Raw genomic sequence first — 17,737 nt, 5'->3', positions numbered from 1 at the left:
CAAACAGCTGTTTTACAGATTTGGTTCAAAATTCGAAAAAAGTATATTTTAGATGTTAAACCTGCTATCCAATTTTATCTGTTTAATTCTTTGATTTTGTAATTAGTGAGTTCCTTGTAGTCAAACCGATAGATTTCCTTTGAATGGGTTTTATTCAAAATTTCATAAAAATCCACAAGTTTGGTCATAAGTTCATATCATTTTTCATCCATCTACTTAAAGTATTTTTGAGTTACTATGCAGGCAGATTTAATGCTAAAAATGTGTTCTTAGACCTAGAGAGGTTTGAAATGTGCAAAAAACTAAAAACAGGAGGGGGAGGGGGAACTGACTTATGAATTGCCAATTAGAGGCATTACATTTTTAGCATTTAAAATATAAAGCTAAGCAGTTGAAAAAATTATAACAATTTTAAAAGACAGTGTAATTTGTAAATTATAGCACATGTACAGGGGTAGTCCCTCCTCGTTGAAAACAGTGGCTTCCATATGTGATAGAATAAGACTAAATTAAATATGCAACTACCAGTTTTTTTTTCTTGCGATATTTTTGCTTAGTCTCAAAGGTGTGTGAGTTTATTGTTCATCATTATCTGCTTAATTTCATATTGGGTGAAGCTAAAATAAGAGACTTATCAGAGTTCCAAAGAGGGCAGATAGTGGGAGCCTGTCTAGTTGGTGTATCTGGCACAGCTGCTGGAGATATCAATAGGCACCATGGTATCAATATGTATCAAGACAACATACAATAATCTTAGCAAAACAAAATCTGCTAAAACAAACTGTGGAAGAAAAACCAAACTCTGTGCAAGATGTAGACAGACATTTAGGAGGATTGTAACCACCAGAAGGAAGATCATTACAGCAAAAGGGACTTCTGAGCTGAATGAACTCTACAGAACCCAGTGTTGGCCCATATGATTTGAAGGGAATTGCATGAACAAAGTATTTGAGGCAGAGCTGTGATTGTAAAATCCCTTATGATTGATATAAATTGGAACCAGTGAGTACAATGGTGCAAGGGCCATAAAACAGACTGCTGATCAATGGAAGCATGTCTTGTTTTCTACTGAATCCAGTTTCTCTCTATTCCCCACCGTGGCATGGTTTTACATGTGTGTATGCTGGAGCCTCCAAGCCAGACTGCCTCCTTCCTGTAGTGAAGCATGGAGTTGGTTCCATAATGGTTTGAGGCCTTGTCTCATGGTTTGGAATAGGTCCCCTCTCTTTTGACTGACTATCTGTATTCTACAATGCAGACATTCTTTCCATCTGGAGATTGTACTTATCAAGAGAATAAATCCCCAATTCATCGTAGTGGAACTGTTCAGTCTTTGTTTTCGGAACATGAGGATTCAGTTATACACTTTCCATGGCTAGCCCAGTCACTGGACTTGAACGTTATAGAGCATCTGTGATCTGTTTTGGAAAACCAAGTAAAGTCCCGTTATTTTTCTCCTATGTCTTTCTTTGTATTTGAGCACTTTTTGCATAAGGAATTGTATAACATCCCAAATACAATTGTGCCGAATTTGTATATGTCCATTTCAAGGAGAATTCAAGTGGTTTTATCTGCCAAAGGTGCTCCTACACCATATTAGTTGCAAAACACTTCTTTTTGTATGTGTTTTCCATTATTTTGGACGACCCCCTATATATTAAATTTTTGCTTTTATTCTATATAATTAAAGAAAAAATGAAAATGTCTGAAGAAAAGAACTGAAATTTAACACTAATAAAAGTGCTTGAGTAATAAATGTGATTGAATAGGAAAATAAATTTAATATTTCAAAGGAAAATAGGAATTTATGCAAATTTTTGTTAAATATTTTTGAAAAATTAACTAAGAATAAAAAAAAATGTATGGTTATGAATTTGGCATAAAAGTTTCTTTTTTGGTATTTTGAGAAAAAAATATAGTGTGATGATATGTTACAAAGTTATAGTGTAATATACATTTTTTTTTACCCCCAATCCAACTTTTTTAGCTGGGCATAGTAACTTTTTAAATCATACTATTAATCTTCCTGGATACGAAGATAAATTATAATTTTTCAGCAGTAAACTTTCCTGCTAAATTTTCATTTTTTTTTTTTTTTTATTTTTCATGTCAAATTTTTGATTTGATGTATATAATATGTATATAAATATAAAAATAACTGAATCAGCCACTAAAAATTTTCAGATGTTTTAAAATTTTTAATTATGAAAATTCTATCTAAAATTGTTAATTAGACTAAAATTTACCTTCATTATTTCAAAGAAAGCTGTTTATTTATATTCAAAGCTGGAACTTTTAACTGTAAATATTTTTTTTTTTTCAGTTTAATGTCTTTTTAGTGATTTATATCATCCTTTTTCAGAATTCATAATATTTCATCAATCATATGTGAAATGTATTTTTGAAAATTGCAAATATTCGAATAAATATAATAGCAGTTTACAATTTGTTGTAATAAAAACTGCAAATTTTTCTATGTATTGATACAACATTCCTGTTTATACTATGGAAAAGTTAAATACTTTTTTTTTTGCATTTATATTCTTACATTATTTAGAGAGTTTTAGCAACAGCTGTATAGAGTTTGACATCTTTCATCCAAATTAATTTCTAAATATTATTTAATGCATGTCTAAACTTGTTTTCAAACTATTTGCATTATTGTCTTGAAAATGGAGAATAAATAAAAGTGGCAGGTAATATTCAAATTAATATATTTATATAGTTGATGTTTTTAGTAAAATATATAACTGTATATTTGTTACTGTTATATGCCCTTCATATACATTTTGCATACCAACACACTATATTTTATTTTCATAACCTTTAAGTATTGTAGATTATTGGTTTCTGACGAAAACATAAATTCAATTTTATTTATTCATTTAGTCTTACACAACTTCCTGATATCTATATTTGTTAACAGCTGATTAACCTGTAATAAATATTTATTTAAAAATGTTATTCCCATCATTTGATTATAATTCAGAATTACTAGGTGTTTCTTGAAATAATTATTATCTGGTTTCAAAGTGAATCTTATGTCTTAAAACGAGCAATTCTTATATATCAATTTGAATCAGATTTTATATTTATATAAGGTTTAGCTTTTTAAGAATGTTTATATAGGCATCTTTCCTGAAAAAAGCTTGCAGTTCTGTCTTCTAGATATGTAAGCTTGATTAACGTACTAAAATAATGTTCTTGATATCAAATAGTGAAGTTTTTAATTAATAAATTGTTTAGGATTAGTTATTTACTGTTATAATAATAATATTTATTCTTTTTTCAAAGATATTTTCCAAAAAATGTTTAAAAACAAAACAAGCCACAAACAAAAAATTCGACACCAACAAATACTTTTTTAAAACTTGTTTTTATTTTAGATGCCTTATGTCTGATGTTGATGCATTTGACATGGAAGACATCTTAGACCGCAGAGAAAGGGTAAGCGTATTGTTTAATCAAAATTGCATGAAATAGAAATAGATCAGTTCATTTGAACTGCCCATTTCATTAATATCAAATAGACTATTAAAAAAATTATATTTATTGCATCCATTATCATTATTTGTATGTATATGATTTATTACATTTGAAGGAGGGTAAGCAGAGTACTTGAATTCAAGACTGTCAATGATAGTTATAAGTGGCAAAAATAAAAAAGGAAAAACAGAAGTGAATTTTGCATGTATTGAATTTGTATTTATAGTAAAACTTACCTCTTTTATTTTTTATTTACCATGTTTAAATATTATTTAAACAAAATGTTTTCATTTCCACTTAAATAACCTTGTAGATATTACAGCTTTTTATGTCCTTGGGAATTTGATTTTTTTTTCTATGTATATTTTGTTTCTATTAGAATTTAAATAAGTATATAATATTCTTTAAATATTATTTTCCTTTGAGTCCAACATTTTATTTTTTTCATGATTTTTATTTCTGTTCATGTATTAGATATATGTTTGCTAATAGATACTCTAATGTTTTTATGTTAAAACTTATTTTAAAAAAAACATGTTTAAATATAAACTATAAAGTTAATTGTCTTCTTTTTCAGTAGAGGTTGAATTTATTAATATTGGGTTATTATGATATTTCTTAATTTATATAAAGGACTGAATTAAAATATCTTAAAATTGGTGGTTCAAATAACTTTATCTACAATTTGTTAATTTGTTTTTTATTTTGTTGAACATGCTTAGTTACGATTGGAAGATCAAATTATCTGCCTTATTATGCAATTGCAGCTCTACTTCTGTTATCAATATAGAATTACAGAGTTAGATTATTTAATATCACAGAGTATTTCACTTTTTTCAACAAATATGGTATGTTTCCTTTAAAAAAATGCATGTAATATTTAACATAAAACTAATAAAATGGAAATCTAAAAATAAATAAAAAAAATATTGCAGAAATTTTATTATATTATTATGTGTCTAGATTTTCTCTTCAAGACATTATGTTTGGTGCAAGCTTTATTTTTCTCTGTAGATTACAAGTTAAACTAATTATCTAAAATGGAACTTCCAAGCTTTATATAAAAGTGATATTTTTTAAATATTTTTTGCAGGCATCTGAATTCAAAAAATACAGTTTTTATCCTGGGCAGCAGCTATGGGGGCCCACGTTCTGTTTTCAAAAAGTAAAGTGGCTTACATTGAACAAACCCCTTGCAGACTTGCTCAATTCTCCCAACAAGAGTGTACGAGCATATGTTGAAGATGTATGCTTTTATATAATATTTTTAAAATTTATTAGAACATTAACCTTGCTATTTAAAACAGTATAATAATCTTTAAAGACATTTTGAATGTGTTTCATTCTTTAAAAATATTAATGTAAATTTTTGTAATATTCATATGATATTTCTGTATTTAATATTTGGAAATATCAGTTATTAAACGTTACCACTCAAAAATTGATTTTTACAATTTAAGTACTTTGATTTATTATAGTTAACTTTTATTATTTACTTATAGAAAAATATAGTTTGTGACTGTTGCATAATTGTACCTTATATTATTTACATGTTGATTAAAGTTGGTTTCTTTTATTAATCTAGTATTTTTTTTCAAAGAATCTTTTTATTTTTAAAATTTTCAATATTGTAGAAATAAATAATATAATTAGATTAATCTCTATTATTTGTGGCTTCCCAGTGAATATTAAATTTCTCAATAGAAGACAAAAAATATTTTAGGTACAATTACATATTAAATATGGAAAGAAATATATGTACTTTTTATCTTTACAAATTATAGACTAAATATCAATTTTAATTAATTTTGATGTGAAAATATATGATACAAATTCGCACATCATATTGGCAGCAAATCAAACAAAATACCATTAGATTTGAATCTCTAATATTTGAAGGTTAATAATACACAAGCAATAAATGAGCTGGCAGTAGATATATTATGCTTCTTGTGCAAGCTGTAGTTTCTATGTGACATCAGCTCATGGATGTAGACACATGCATTTGGTAGTCATGAAGTAGCTTTATGTTGAATTTTTAGTTATTGTAGCATGAAAAATGTCGTGAACTATGATGTTAATTTTGGTGTTGTAATGAAAATCCATTTTAAGATTAATGAAAATCACTTGCAAGACTTAAATATGCTCATGCTTCAGAGAGCAGTTATCTGAAAAAAAAATCATCAAAAACCTAGTGATAAAAAAAGTAATTATTATGGTAATGTTGAAGAAGAAAAAGAAAATGATGTAAGGTAATTGCATTGCTCATCTACTGATCATATAGTTATTGGCAACAGTCCTATCATCTGCAGATCATGTACAAACATTGCTGAAGAATGATATGTGAGATAATGGGAAGATAAATGGCAGCTCTAAATCATGATCATCAAATATTGCCTTATTGTTAATCAGTTGTCATGCATTAACAATGTACAGATGTTGAAGGAGAGCTCTGTTGCAGATTGGGATGCTGTTGCAGAAATTGAACAGCTTGTGAAAAATCTCTGAGTGGAACCTATTTAGAGTATGATTCACTCCACTTCATTCATATCTTCAACTGGAATGAGTTTGTTTATGCATGTGACCCTGATGATTTAAATGCCACCTGGAAAGAAAAATAAGTTTAAACATTGTGCTATTGATATCAAACAATGATGAAATCTATAGAATAGAAGCAAACTTACCTTACCTTAATGTCTTCAGTTCAAAATTTATTTTGTCTACTTTCTTTGTACAATATACAATTTATTTTAACTGCATTACTTTCTTGCATTGGTTTTTAATATGTTGTATTATTACAGGTGAAAGTAGTTGCTTTAGGGGTTCAGTGGGTATGCAAAGCTTATAGTGAAGAGAATTTTAGAAATCAAGCTACTGAACAGCCCAAGTACCATGTTACAGGAGATGATCTCAAATCGTAAGTTTTTTTTTTCTTCATGCAAACATGGCATATTAAGATCAGTAGGATGTGAGATTGTTTTTAATAATTTGTTAAGTTGTTTGAATATATTTAAAATGAAATAGTGGGTAATTAAGGTAATATATTATTTAAATAATATTGTCAATCATAATAAATTACTTCTATAAAATGAATGTTTGTTATGAATAGTTACCAATGTTAATATGAAAGGTTACATAGCAAAAATATTTTTGTGAAATATTTTATTAGTTGGGAACATTTGTGCAAATATCAATCATAAACTTTAAGCCAGTAATATTAAAAAAGAAATGTTAAAACTATTTTCTTCGAAAATTTTCAATTCGTGAGGATAATAATTTGGAGTACATATAATAAAATTCTCTTTTATCACAAACTGACATTTTTATAAAAATGCCATTATGTTTAGTAAGCATTATGTTTTTATGAATATAGAAATCAAACCATTTATTCAAAAGTTGTAAAAGAGTTTAAGATAATGATTTTTATTTTAATCAATATATTTAATTACTTAAGTAATATAATGCTTCTTATTACCAAAGATTGGAAATGTTATTTAAATGTTGAGTTGGTATGATCTCTTTTTTTTTTTTAAATAAAAGCAGCAAAAGAATTTTTTAAAAATATTGCAGTTTGCATTATTTGTTTCGGTAATAACAAATAGTTAAGAAAGAGATGCATTGAATTCTTTATTTTGTAAGAAATCTTTATTTTATAGCAAAAAAAAAAAATAAATAAAAAAAAATTGCAAAATTCAGCTTGTTATATCTACATTACTTAAAGTATATACATAAAATTTAGACTTCATTTTATAATTTATCTTATCAAGAATTTTCTTCCTAAGTCTTTAAGAGAATTGAACTTCAAAAGAAGTCAGTTGTTTGGTAAATGAGAATGCAATTCATTAATTTAATTAAATAAGTGTTTTAACTCTAAAATTAAGACACAACACATTTCCAAGAAAATGTAAAGTTCAGCTTTTTGGGAATCAAATTTTATCATTCTTGGCTTAATTATTTTATATAATAATTCTTAAGTGTTTTTAATATCTGAAACACTTTTTGTCTAAGTTTATTCATTTTATTGTTCAGTTAATTGTGTTCATTTTACTTATTGCTGTTTATATTTGGCTCAATTCATTTTATGAAATTCATCCCACACCCCTGTTCTGAGCCTATGTCATGTCTGAAGATTCTATGATGGATTTAATTTTGCAAAGTAATGAATAAATTTAACTTATTGAATTAATTTAATTTATTGACTTCATGGACAATTCAGAAACAAATTATTCCTTAAAAAGAAGTTGAATTTTCAGGAAAAAAACTAATTTCTACCTGGATGCATTTAAATAGAAAATGCATTTAACTGCATCTGAGCTGTAGTACCTTTCTGAACTATTATATTATTATTGTGGTAATATGGTCAGAAAAGATATGTGAATAAGATATTATTTTTTCGCACCATTTGAAGTCTCATTTTATTTGGGTTTTTTCTGCCAGGAAAACAGTTTTCATATAAATAAATTTATTGTTTTAAACTTTATAAATTATTTATATTAATTATTTGAGATTATTTTTACATTTTTTTTTTTTTTTTTTTTTTTTTTTACAAAAGCAAGAATTTCTATTAGATATCTTATAAAGTAAACTAACTTAAATCAACATTTTAAAATTCTTTTTCATGTAGGGTCAAAATGATGAATATCTTTGAGCCATGCACCCTTCAGATTGGAGATAGGAATTATTTAGTAATGAAAGATGAGTATGAATGCATATCTCTTCGCGAGTGGAGAAATCGCATTGCTAGTCGTCTCAATGCCGATAATTCTCCCTTAAGCAAGCCAAAAGCTGCTAAAGGAACAGAAAGCAGAAAGAACACTGCTGTTGAGGAGTGTAATGAGAATTGTAATGAGAAAGAAGAATCTCAAAATAATACTAAAGACATTTCTGATATTGATGATGGAGATGAGGATGATAGCATGAAATCTTCAGATGCATCATCAGTGACAAGTCGTTCAACTGCTTCTTCTATTGAAACTGCTGCTAGTAAGATGTTTATTTGTGTTGTTTTAATTTTTAAATAATTCAATAATTTTAATGAACATTTGCTTTTCTTTCAATTAAGTTTTCTTCATGCCGCTAACATAATAGAATGTTGTTTTGCTATAATAGTAATGTTTTTCATATCAAGTTCATATCATGAATGAAATATTATGCACTTAGTTCATTATTTGGAATAATTTTTTCAAATGAATATTATTCTGATATTTAAATTTTTCATTGATCTTTTCAAAATAGTATTATATTTAGGCTTCACATGTATACTAATTGAAATAATTACTTTACATGTATTTTAAATATTTATTATCATCATATTATTAGTTTTTGCCCACCCTTAAACATATTAAAGAAACAATTTTATCATTATCTGCTTTTTCAGAAAAAAGTGGAAATTACTTTTTAAAAAATAAAATTTTTAAGTTATTGGTAAAAAAAAATCACATTGCAATTTTATTGTCGACAAAGGAAAATAGCCCTTGTGAAAATAATATTTTGATTCTATCTAATCAATTAAATGCATTTGTGGAAATATACTGTAGACATTTTTTATAGCCAGTGTTCATTATATTTTTAATTATATGTGGTTAGATTACTTAGGATTTTTGGCATTCTCATAAATTACTTTTGAAAATTGATCAAATTTCTGCATTAGTAAAGATTTATAAATTGTTGAATATGGTGCATTTTAAAATATTGACAAATATAAAGATTTCAAAGTAATTATTTCAAAAGTCTTTTATGTAGGTGTTACCAAAAAGAAAAAAGGTCCTCATTATGCGACTAAAATGAAAAGAAAAATGAAAAGTGTACGAAGGCGTGCAATGAGACATGTCATGAAAGAAGCATTGCCTTTGAAGCATAATTCTAAACTAGTCACAGAAACCCTAGTCACTGAAACAAAGGCTCATGTTGTATGGCAGGTAATTAGTATATTAGCAATAGATTATACTTTGGAAAATGTTTCTACCTTGCTTTATTTACTTCATATTATTGAAATTATATTTCTTAATTGCTATTATGTTATCTAATGAGTTTCAATATTGTAATCTAGTATTAATAAATGTTTTCAAGACTCATAGATGCCCGTTTTTAAATTCATAGTCTATGGAAAAAATCTGATAAGAAAAGTCAATCAATATTATTATAATAAGAAATAGAATCCTTCTCTTATGTATTACAATAGTTGAAGCCTTGAAAAAGCTAAATATTTATATAGTAAATGCTATGGCAAAATCGAAATATGCAAAAAAAACCAAAAAAAAAAAAAAAAAAGGAAGAATGATGATAATTATTGGAGTTTGAAGATTTCTAGTTGGAAGGGGCAACCACTCTCATATCTCTTTTAATACATTTTTTGAATAACTGTATACAAGGGGTGTTCAAATGAAAAGGTATGAAACGACACTATGGGTATAAATGAAGACTTTATACAAAGTATACACCATAGGCCTGACACAATGATCTCATAGATTAACGAGCCGAAGGATTTCTTGTTCCCAGAATTCCTGTGACTATGATGAGAACCAGTCCTTCACAGCATTCACCATCCAGGTTGAAGCTCTTCAATTTCAGAAATTTTTTCAGGGTACTGAACACATGAAAATCGCAGGACAACATGTCCGGGCTGTCGGTCAGATGGTCAAGCTGCTCCCACTTGAACTTGGCCAGTTCCGTGTGTTTGACCCTGGAGATGCGAGGACGTGCGTTATCATGAAGCAGAACCACACCCTCCGTGTGTCCTGGTCTTTAGTTCTTGATGGACCTGCATAGTCTTCAGAATATCTCACAGTACACATCGGAGTTAGTGGTTCTTCTGTGTTTGAGGAATTCAACAAATAGGCAAGTGGAAGACGGTCTTTATAAGAGTCTCTGCTCTCTCTTGCGCATGTGGGCGGCCGTGCGTGCTCCAATCTAACCCGAAGATTCCTATCACATTCTTAGATGTTTCACTACGTTCTTCCATAGTAGCATAGGCTAATATGTTAACGTTTATGTTGTATGACATTTAGTACCTTTTCATTTGAACACCTCTTGTAAATTATTTCAGTTAATAGTATATGCATATTTATTATATGGTTTATGTCAAATTTTGGTGAGAATTAGTCTGCAAAAAGGTATCTACATATTTTAAAAATAGATTCAAAGATCTGTATTTTGTAACTATCACCAGTTCTGTAATTTGTAGCTATTTTGTATCATTATTGAATGCAATTCAAGGTAATTGTGAGATTATGCAAGGTTCACAATTTTATACTAGGAGAAGGTGAGGAATTAATTATAGTATACGAGAATGTTTCAGGAAGACCATTGCCATTGGTTTTTCTCTATGGATTGAAAGGAATTTGAAAATAGTAACATAGATGTAAAGGAATCTTTGTCTTCCAGCTTGCTGAGAAGAATGTTTTTGTTATTAGAGTGTTATCTGATATATAATTATATATTTAGCATTTTCTTAGACAGAGTGGGTAGCATCATTAAAAGTCCTTAAAACCTGCTTTCTTTCGATGGTCTTTATATATGGGCCTTAAAGTGAATATTTATGATCAAGGTGCTTACATTTTCTTTCTGATGAATAAAATTCCATTTCACTATTCTAGAACTGTCCAATTGAAGGAAAGAGAGTATTATTACAAAACATATTAATATTTTGAATAATGATATTAAGAAATAGGATATGTTTTAAGAAATACCCTTATATGAAAGCTGTTGAATATTTAATTTATAATTCAGAATTTCAGTTTTCTTTGAAGTAGTTTTAAAAAATATTATACACTGAATTTTATAAATCAGTATCACATAATTTGATATCTTAAATATTTAATTAAAATATTTCATTCAAATAATTTGCTTAATAAATTGTGAAAATTTAATCCATTTTCGGCATTAAAAGGTTCTGTCTTTAAATCAGTAGTAATAAAATAATTATCTAATGAATGATACTGTAATGTAAACTTTTATTAGTATAACTAGAAATCAAGGGAAACAATTTATCAAAAATTGTTTGACTGATTTGCTAAAAAATTTAAGAAATGGAAAATAAAATGAAATATTACAAAATTATTTTGCTTGTTGTTTCAAATAATAATAATAATAATTTTTCTTTTTCTTTTGTAGGATGGCACTGTAGAATATGATATTTTGTCTACATCATTATATCCGGTACATCATTTAGATAGTCATGAATTTTTTCCTGGTGATTATGTTGTTGATAGTAAAGGTAAATACCACTTGCTGTGCTAAAGGAAAAAGTTTTGATATAAATTACCTTTCAAAACATTCAGTCATTCTTTAAGAGTAACTGATTTATCAATATAAGAGTAATTTTGTGAATAATTTTTCTTTCTTAAATTGTTTTATTTGCAATCTTTGAAGATTAGTATTGATTTGTGGGTTTTATATAATATCTGCAACTGTCTTTTGAAATATTTTTATTAATATTAATAATTCAATCAATTAATACAATTAAAAATTTTCAATGTTTGACTATAATATTTTATTGTAATTATTTAAACTCAAAGCTTTCTAAAGAAATAATTCAAAATATCTTATCAGTTAAATCATTTACTAAAAGGGGAAAAAAACCTTACAGATAAAATTATTTTAATGCTTTGTCTTGAAGCAACACTGGGGCTAATTTGGGACAGACCTCATAATTCTGAGGTCTGCCCCAATTCATTCTCATCAAATGTTAGTAGCAATCTAACTGGCACACCTCTCCAAATATTTGCACTACATATTTGGCAAATATGTGATGCAGTTTTTGAGGACATTTAACCCTGATGGATTTAACATATCAGCTCTTTGCAAGGATCGAGTTTCAAATCTGAAATCACGACTAAATAATCCCGAAACAAACTTTTTAACTTCAAATTTTAAATAAATAATTAATAGAAACCAGTTTAAGTGGTGGAAAGAAGATCCTATGTGCTTGCATTATAATTGTGCAGCATTTTTACTTCATATTTTGATAGAATGTCTAGATCGCAACATTTACATTTCTTTCAGACAATACTAGATACTCTGTTATTAGTAATGCAGCATTTTAATTGATTTTAAATATATATATATATATATATATATATATATAATATTACTATTAATTAAAAGTTAGAATGACTTCATGTATTTCTTTCCACCTTTGATTTTAGTTCTTGGTTTGAAGAAAAAAGTCTAGTCTTGATTTATTATTTGTTTTGTATCATTTCCCCCCCCCCCCTTTCGTCTTGTTATGCATTTAAAAATAATTCATAACTTTAAGATCTTCCTTTACTTTAATATTGTTGTAAAAATTCTTTTTCATTTCATCATGATTATTGCATTTTTTTTGGGGGGGGGGAGTTATTGCTTAAAAAAACCTTTAAATTTAGTAAAAAATTCCAATTTTTCTTCAATAATTAATTAATTGAAAGTTTATTTAAAATTTCTAGCTATTGTAAAGGTACATAATTTCAATATCTGAAAGATATTTGTTCTGAACTTGATTGTTCTAGTCTAGTGTTTCATCCTGTAGAATGCCTTCAAATGGGCTTTGATATAGAAATTTATTAAACTTGTCATTTTGATTTTTCAAATTGATCTGATACATTTTAATATTAAGAAGAAAAAAGATTTCCAAAAAGTATTTGATTGAAGACTTCATCAAAGTCTTAATAAAATACTACTTTTTAAATGATATAAAAAGGTATTTTAGGGAAAGAAAAAGATAATTTAAAAATATTTTAGAAAAGTATTTGATTAAAAGGTTTGGTGAAGTATTATGTTATAAAGCAATGTATTTTAAATAGCATAAAGAAGGTTTTTTTTATTTGTTACAAAATTCTACTGCAATAATAATTTATAAAATGTTATTATAATCAATAATTATTAGGATTTAATGTGTGGTATAATTATTCAAAATAATTTCATTGACTTAAAATTGATTTTATACTAAAATTCATTTGTAGTTCTTAAATATATATATTTATTTATATATTTTTAAATATATATCTTTCAAAATAATATATAAATAGATATATAGGTATATATATTTTTTAAATATATATCTTTCAAAAATAAATTTGTATTTATTTTCAGAATCTCGTCCATATGAATATGGTGTGGTTAAGAGGGTAGATCATAGTGGACGGACTGCATTGGTGACTTGGATGAAGACTTACCATGCTGGAGCTTCCCCACAGTAAGTTTATTCTTTTTAGCATTCTAACAATTTTTGGCACTCAACCTGTTTGTCAAGAATAGTATTTGTTTTCCATTTCAATTAAATCTCTTATGTGTAACTTGATATTCGTAATTTATTCCTTCAACAAAATATTTTTTTAACTTCAAATTGTTTAGGACATAGAAGTTGTGTTTTTGTTGTAACTTTCCAACTGTTTTGTTTATTGTGTAAAAGAATCTTTCTAATGCAGCCACATCACACAGCATCACAGAGCCATAAACATAACTGTCTGAATTATCACTCTAATTTTATTAGTCTTTTGATTTAATGCATTTACAAAAAAGCTATCCTTGACCTGCTTTAGCATATGAGTAATCTGAATAACTGGATCTTAACAATTACTGCTGTCACTGTAAAGTACTTTTATATAAAATATTATAATTTTAAACTCTGTAAAATATTATAACATATTGACTTGTTATTAATAGACATAATGATTATATTTTTATGTTAATTGATCAAAATAAGATTTAATAATCAAAATCGAATTTTTACCATAAAGTAATATTTTTATAGAATGATTTAATGTGTCTAATATTTTTATTAAATAGACATGACAATATTAACAGTAAAATAATTATTTTTGTGTATAATTTTATTATTAAAGTTACTTGAAAGGATTGTTCCAAAATATTCATTGTGCTTTATAATATTTATTAAGTTAGTCTATTGATTAGTTTAGGTTTTTGTACCATACAAACTATCAAGGTGTTAGTTCTGCAGATGTTTGTATAAAATTTTCCCTTAATATGCTTAACAGATTTCAATTATTGCTAATAAACAGTACAATTTCTTGTTTAGTTCTAAAGTTGCTGTTTTTAAGTGTGCATATATGCACAGATTCTTTGAAAGATTTATATTTTTATCTAGTTTTTAAAAAAAAGGTTTTCTCTTATTTTAATTTTGTCAGTTATTGAATTAACTTTTCATTTGCTAAAGCTTTTACAATGCTAAATTTTTTTTAAAACTTTGCAATGACTTTTTCTTCACAGTCCTGAAGTACTGAATGAACAGGAAGTGAGTGTTTACGACATCAAAGATCATCCCGATTTTAAATATCGACCAGGAGCATGTGTTATCCGTGTTGTTAATGCAGAAGTGAGTTTTATTCATTTTTTACATTTATTAAAATATGAAATTATTCCTGCTTAGATTTTTTAAAGGTATAATTAACATTTTTGAAAAGGATCTTGGAATACCTTTTATATTTCAGGATGAAAATTTTCTTTTAGCATGATGTAAGGCTTTATTTTGTCTTATATGATTTTAAAATAGCTATCTATTATAATAACCAAATTGAAATAACAATCTGAAATCTTTCAAATTCCTTTATTGTTCTCATGATCTGATATTATCTAACTAATTTATGTTAGAGAAAACATGGAAATATCAACATATTTTGTTCCATGCTAGTGATTTTGCATTTAAATTTGCTAAGAGTATATTTTAATCTTTGAGGAATTATGCTTTTATATGTCTGATATACTTGGGTTATTAATATTTTTTTGTTAATGCAATAATAAGATTTGTACCAACATAATTTGTTTTAATATTTTTTCAGTTTAGTTTCACTTTATTCTTATAATTTGAGTTTTGGATAGTATCTTTTACTTGTCAAGGTTGCAGCCATGATGCAATCATTAATTTTTGATCCATTATGTCAATAAAATTGTATTCTTGAGCTAATCATAAATTGCACTCTCAATAAATATATTTGAAGCTACTTGATGAAGTTACTTTTGGTTTACTTATTTTACTATACAATTTTATGTGAAAGTGTCATGTGCATTTTATTAAAATTGAATATCGTATTGTTTTTAATAATTTATGATACCTTTTGTTATTTTTGTTAAAAAGTAATTCTGACTTATTTATAAAAATGCTTGGTATATAGAAAGAAATTGAAAAATCCAGAAGAAAACATTATAGATTTAATTAATAGATTTAAAAATATTATTAACATTATAACTTTTGATTAAAAAAACTTATAGAATTATGCAAAATAACAGCACAGTGGTAACTCTTAAAAAATATCTGAAACTAAAAAGTTGAACAATGTCACTGTTATAATAATTAAAAATTCACATTTTCCAAATCCTTGTGTGCATTCTGTTCACTTCTTCCAAGTAGGCTCTCTTAAGCACTGCGTTAAGTGCTGTAATATTTGATATTCAAAAATTGTGTTTAAATTAAAAAAAAAATCAATTAAATTGAATTACATTTTTTGATTATATTAAACCACCGGCTGAAACCCGTGTTTTTTTTTTAAATTTTATTTAATAAAGGCATTTATGATAAAGATTTCATTTAAGTAATATAATATTTCCATATTGAATTATTAGCCATTATCAATAATGCTTGATTTTTTTAAAAAAAAATATATTGCAAAGAGGCAGTCCTTTTTGTATAAAATATTTTGTGTTTTTGTATCGTTATAAAATTTTTTGAAATTTGTCTTGACATAATTAAAAAAAAGGAATAGGAGTCATATAATCAACAAGTAAATCATCTAGGTTTTTTAAAAAATCCTTCATAAATTTATAATTAATTTATAAAGGAAATCATTCTTTGAAATTTTTTATTCATGCAGAATGATATTTTTCAGCTACTATCTTATGAATTAGAATCTCATGAATATTTTAGGATTCCAATCCAGGCTCTACAGCTGGCCAGGTGGTAGATGTTCATTGCTCTGGGCAAGTTGAAGTATCTTGGGTCAATGGAGATACATCCCTTTGTTACCCGCAAGAACTGTATCGTGTTGGGGAGTATGTAAGTTGAATTTTGTTGGAATCTGTACACCATTCATATAAAGTAATATATCTGCTTTTGATTAAATATTCACTCATGAAATTTATCATTACTCTCTATACAACTTTCAAATTCATTATATTGTTAGCTGAAATAAATGATCATCATTTATTGGACTTCATATGTCTAAAATAATTTTCATGCTTTTTTTTTTTTTTTTTTTTTCAATTTTCTGTTAAAAGATGATGCAATTTGGCTTCTTTACTTTACATGGCTTTGGTACAATACTGGGCTTACACTTTTAGATTAGTAATGGAGTTAATAGTTCCCAATTCCTAATAGCTATGTTATTGCATTATTCCTATTGATTTTGTTAGAGTTGTTAAATGTTTTTTAAATTGAAAAAAAAAATGTGCTTGTTGCCCACTTCAAATATTGCAGGTATATGACTTGCATGATATTAAGCAGGAACAGACAAATTTGCTTTGCTTGTTTTTAAATTGCATAAATAATGCAAGATAAATTGTATCCTGATACCTTTGATATCTCAAATAATTACCCCAATTTTTTTTTTAACTTTGATGAAATAAGCTATAATATTTCTTACAGCAGGAAAGGGAACGTAGTAACTTTAATAGGACATTGCAAGTGATAATTCTATACAATTATGTCATAAGCATGCAGGAAGAAACATGTAAAAATGCAACAGTTTATAGACAATGGATAACCTAGTCATAATGGTAAAATACCAATTAACATTGTATAACACATCTTCAAGTTTTTGTGCGTTTCCTCCCACTGGTGTAGTGTGGTGTGGAGAGTGGGGTGCCAGCTCGGGTGTCGTCCTCGTCATCTGACCGCGGTTCAAAATTACGAGGTCCGTCCCAAAATAGCCCTAGTGTTGCTTTACAATGGGACGTTAATATAACTAAACTATTCAAGTTTTTGCGCTATGGTAAGTGTAATAGAACTGATAAATAAGTTTTAAAAAAACTTATTTTGAACCAATTAATTATATAAATTAGCCGTATACATTCTATTAAAATTTATCAAAATTTAATAAAATTGTATGAGTTATTATTAACTTTCTTGAAGAACTTTTTGTGTTTATTATTAAAATGTAAAATATAAAAACTGTATTCTTACCAGTGTGTATCATTTTATTTAATCTTGAGAGATGAATGTTTTTAACTTTTACCCTGAATTAGTTATCAGCTTCATTATTAAAAAACCAGTACAATTTCTATTCAAAATTGAACTTTAATTTTCTTTGTCAAAAACATG

The 17,737-nt window shown here is 26.7% G+C and overlaps 1 protein-coding gene across 3 annotated transcripts in view; it reads left to right on the top strand.

Annotated features, from left to right (window-relative positions):
• LOC129968668 ((E3-independent) E2 ubiquitin-conjugating enzyme-like) overlaps positions 1-17,737 on the top strand; it is a 44,399-nt gene that overhangs the window by 8,819 nt on the left and 17,843 nt on the right. For 2 of the 3 annotated variants that reach the window (XM_056082795.1, XM_056082794.1), the window contains exons 4-12: positions 3,387-3,447; positions 4,580-4,732; positions 6,288-6,403; positions 8,111-8,469; positions 9,217-9,404; positions 11,599-11,701; positions 13,558-13,660; positions 14,695-14,800; positions 16,346-16,474. In XM_056082795.1, coding sequence (XP_055938770.1) covers positions 3,387-3,447; positions 4,580-4,732; positions 6,288-6,403; positions 8,111-8,469; positions 9,217-9,404; positions 11,599-11,701; positions 13,558-13,660; positions 14,695-14,800; positions 16,346-16,474 — 1,318 coding nt within the window. The remainder of the gene's footprint in view (positions 1-3,386; positions 3,448-4,579; positions 4,733-6,287; positions 6,404-8,110; positions 8,470-9,216; positions 9,405-11,598; positions 11,702-13,557; positions 13,661-14,694; positions 14,801-16,345; positions 16,475-17,737) is intronic. The other variant, XM_056082796.1, reaches the window with a different exon arrangement.

This window comes from Argiope bruennichi, chromosome 5 (genome assembly GCF_947563725.1).
Source record: "Argiope bruennichi chromosome 5, qqArgBrue1.1, whole genome shotgun sequence".
In the NCBI taxonomy this organism is placed as follows: domain Eukaryota; kingdom Metazoa; phylum Arthropoda; class Arachnida; order Araneae; family Araneidae; genus Argiope; species Argiope bruennichi.
This window is presented reverse-complemented; position numbering and strand designations above follow the sequence as displayed.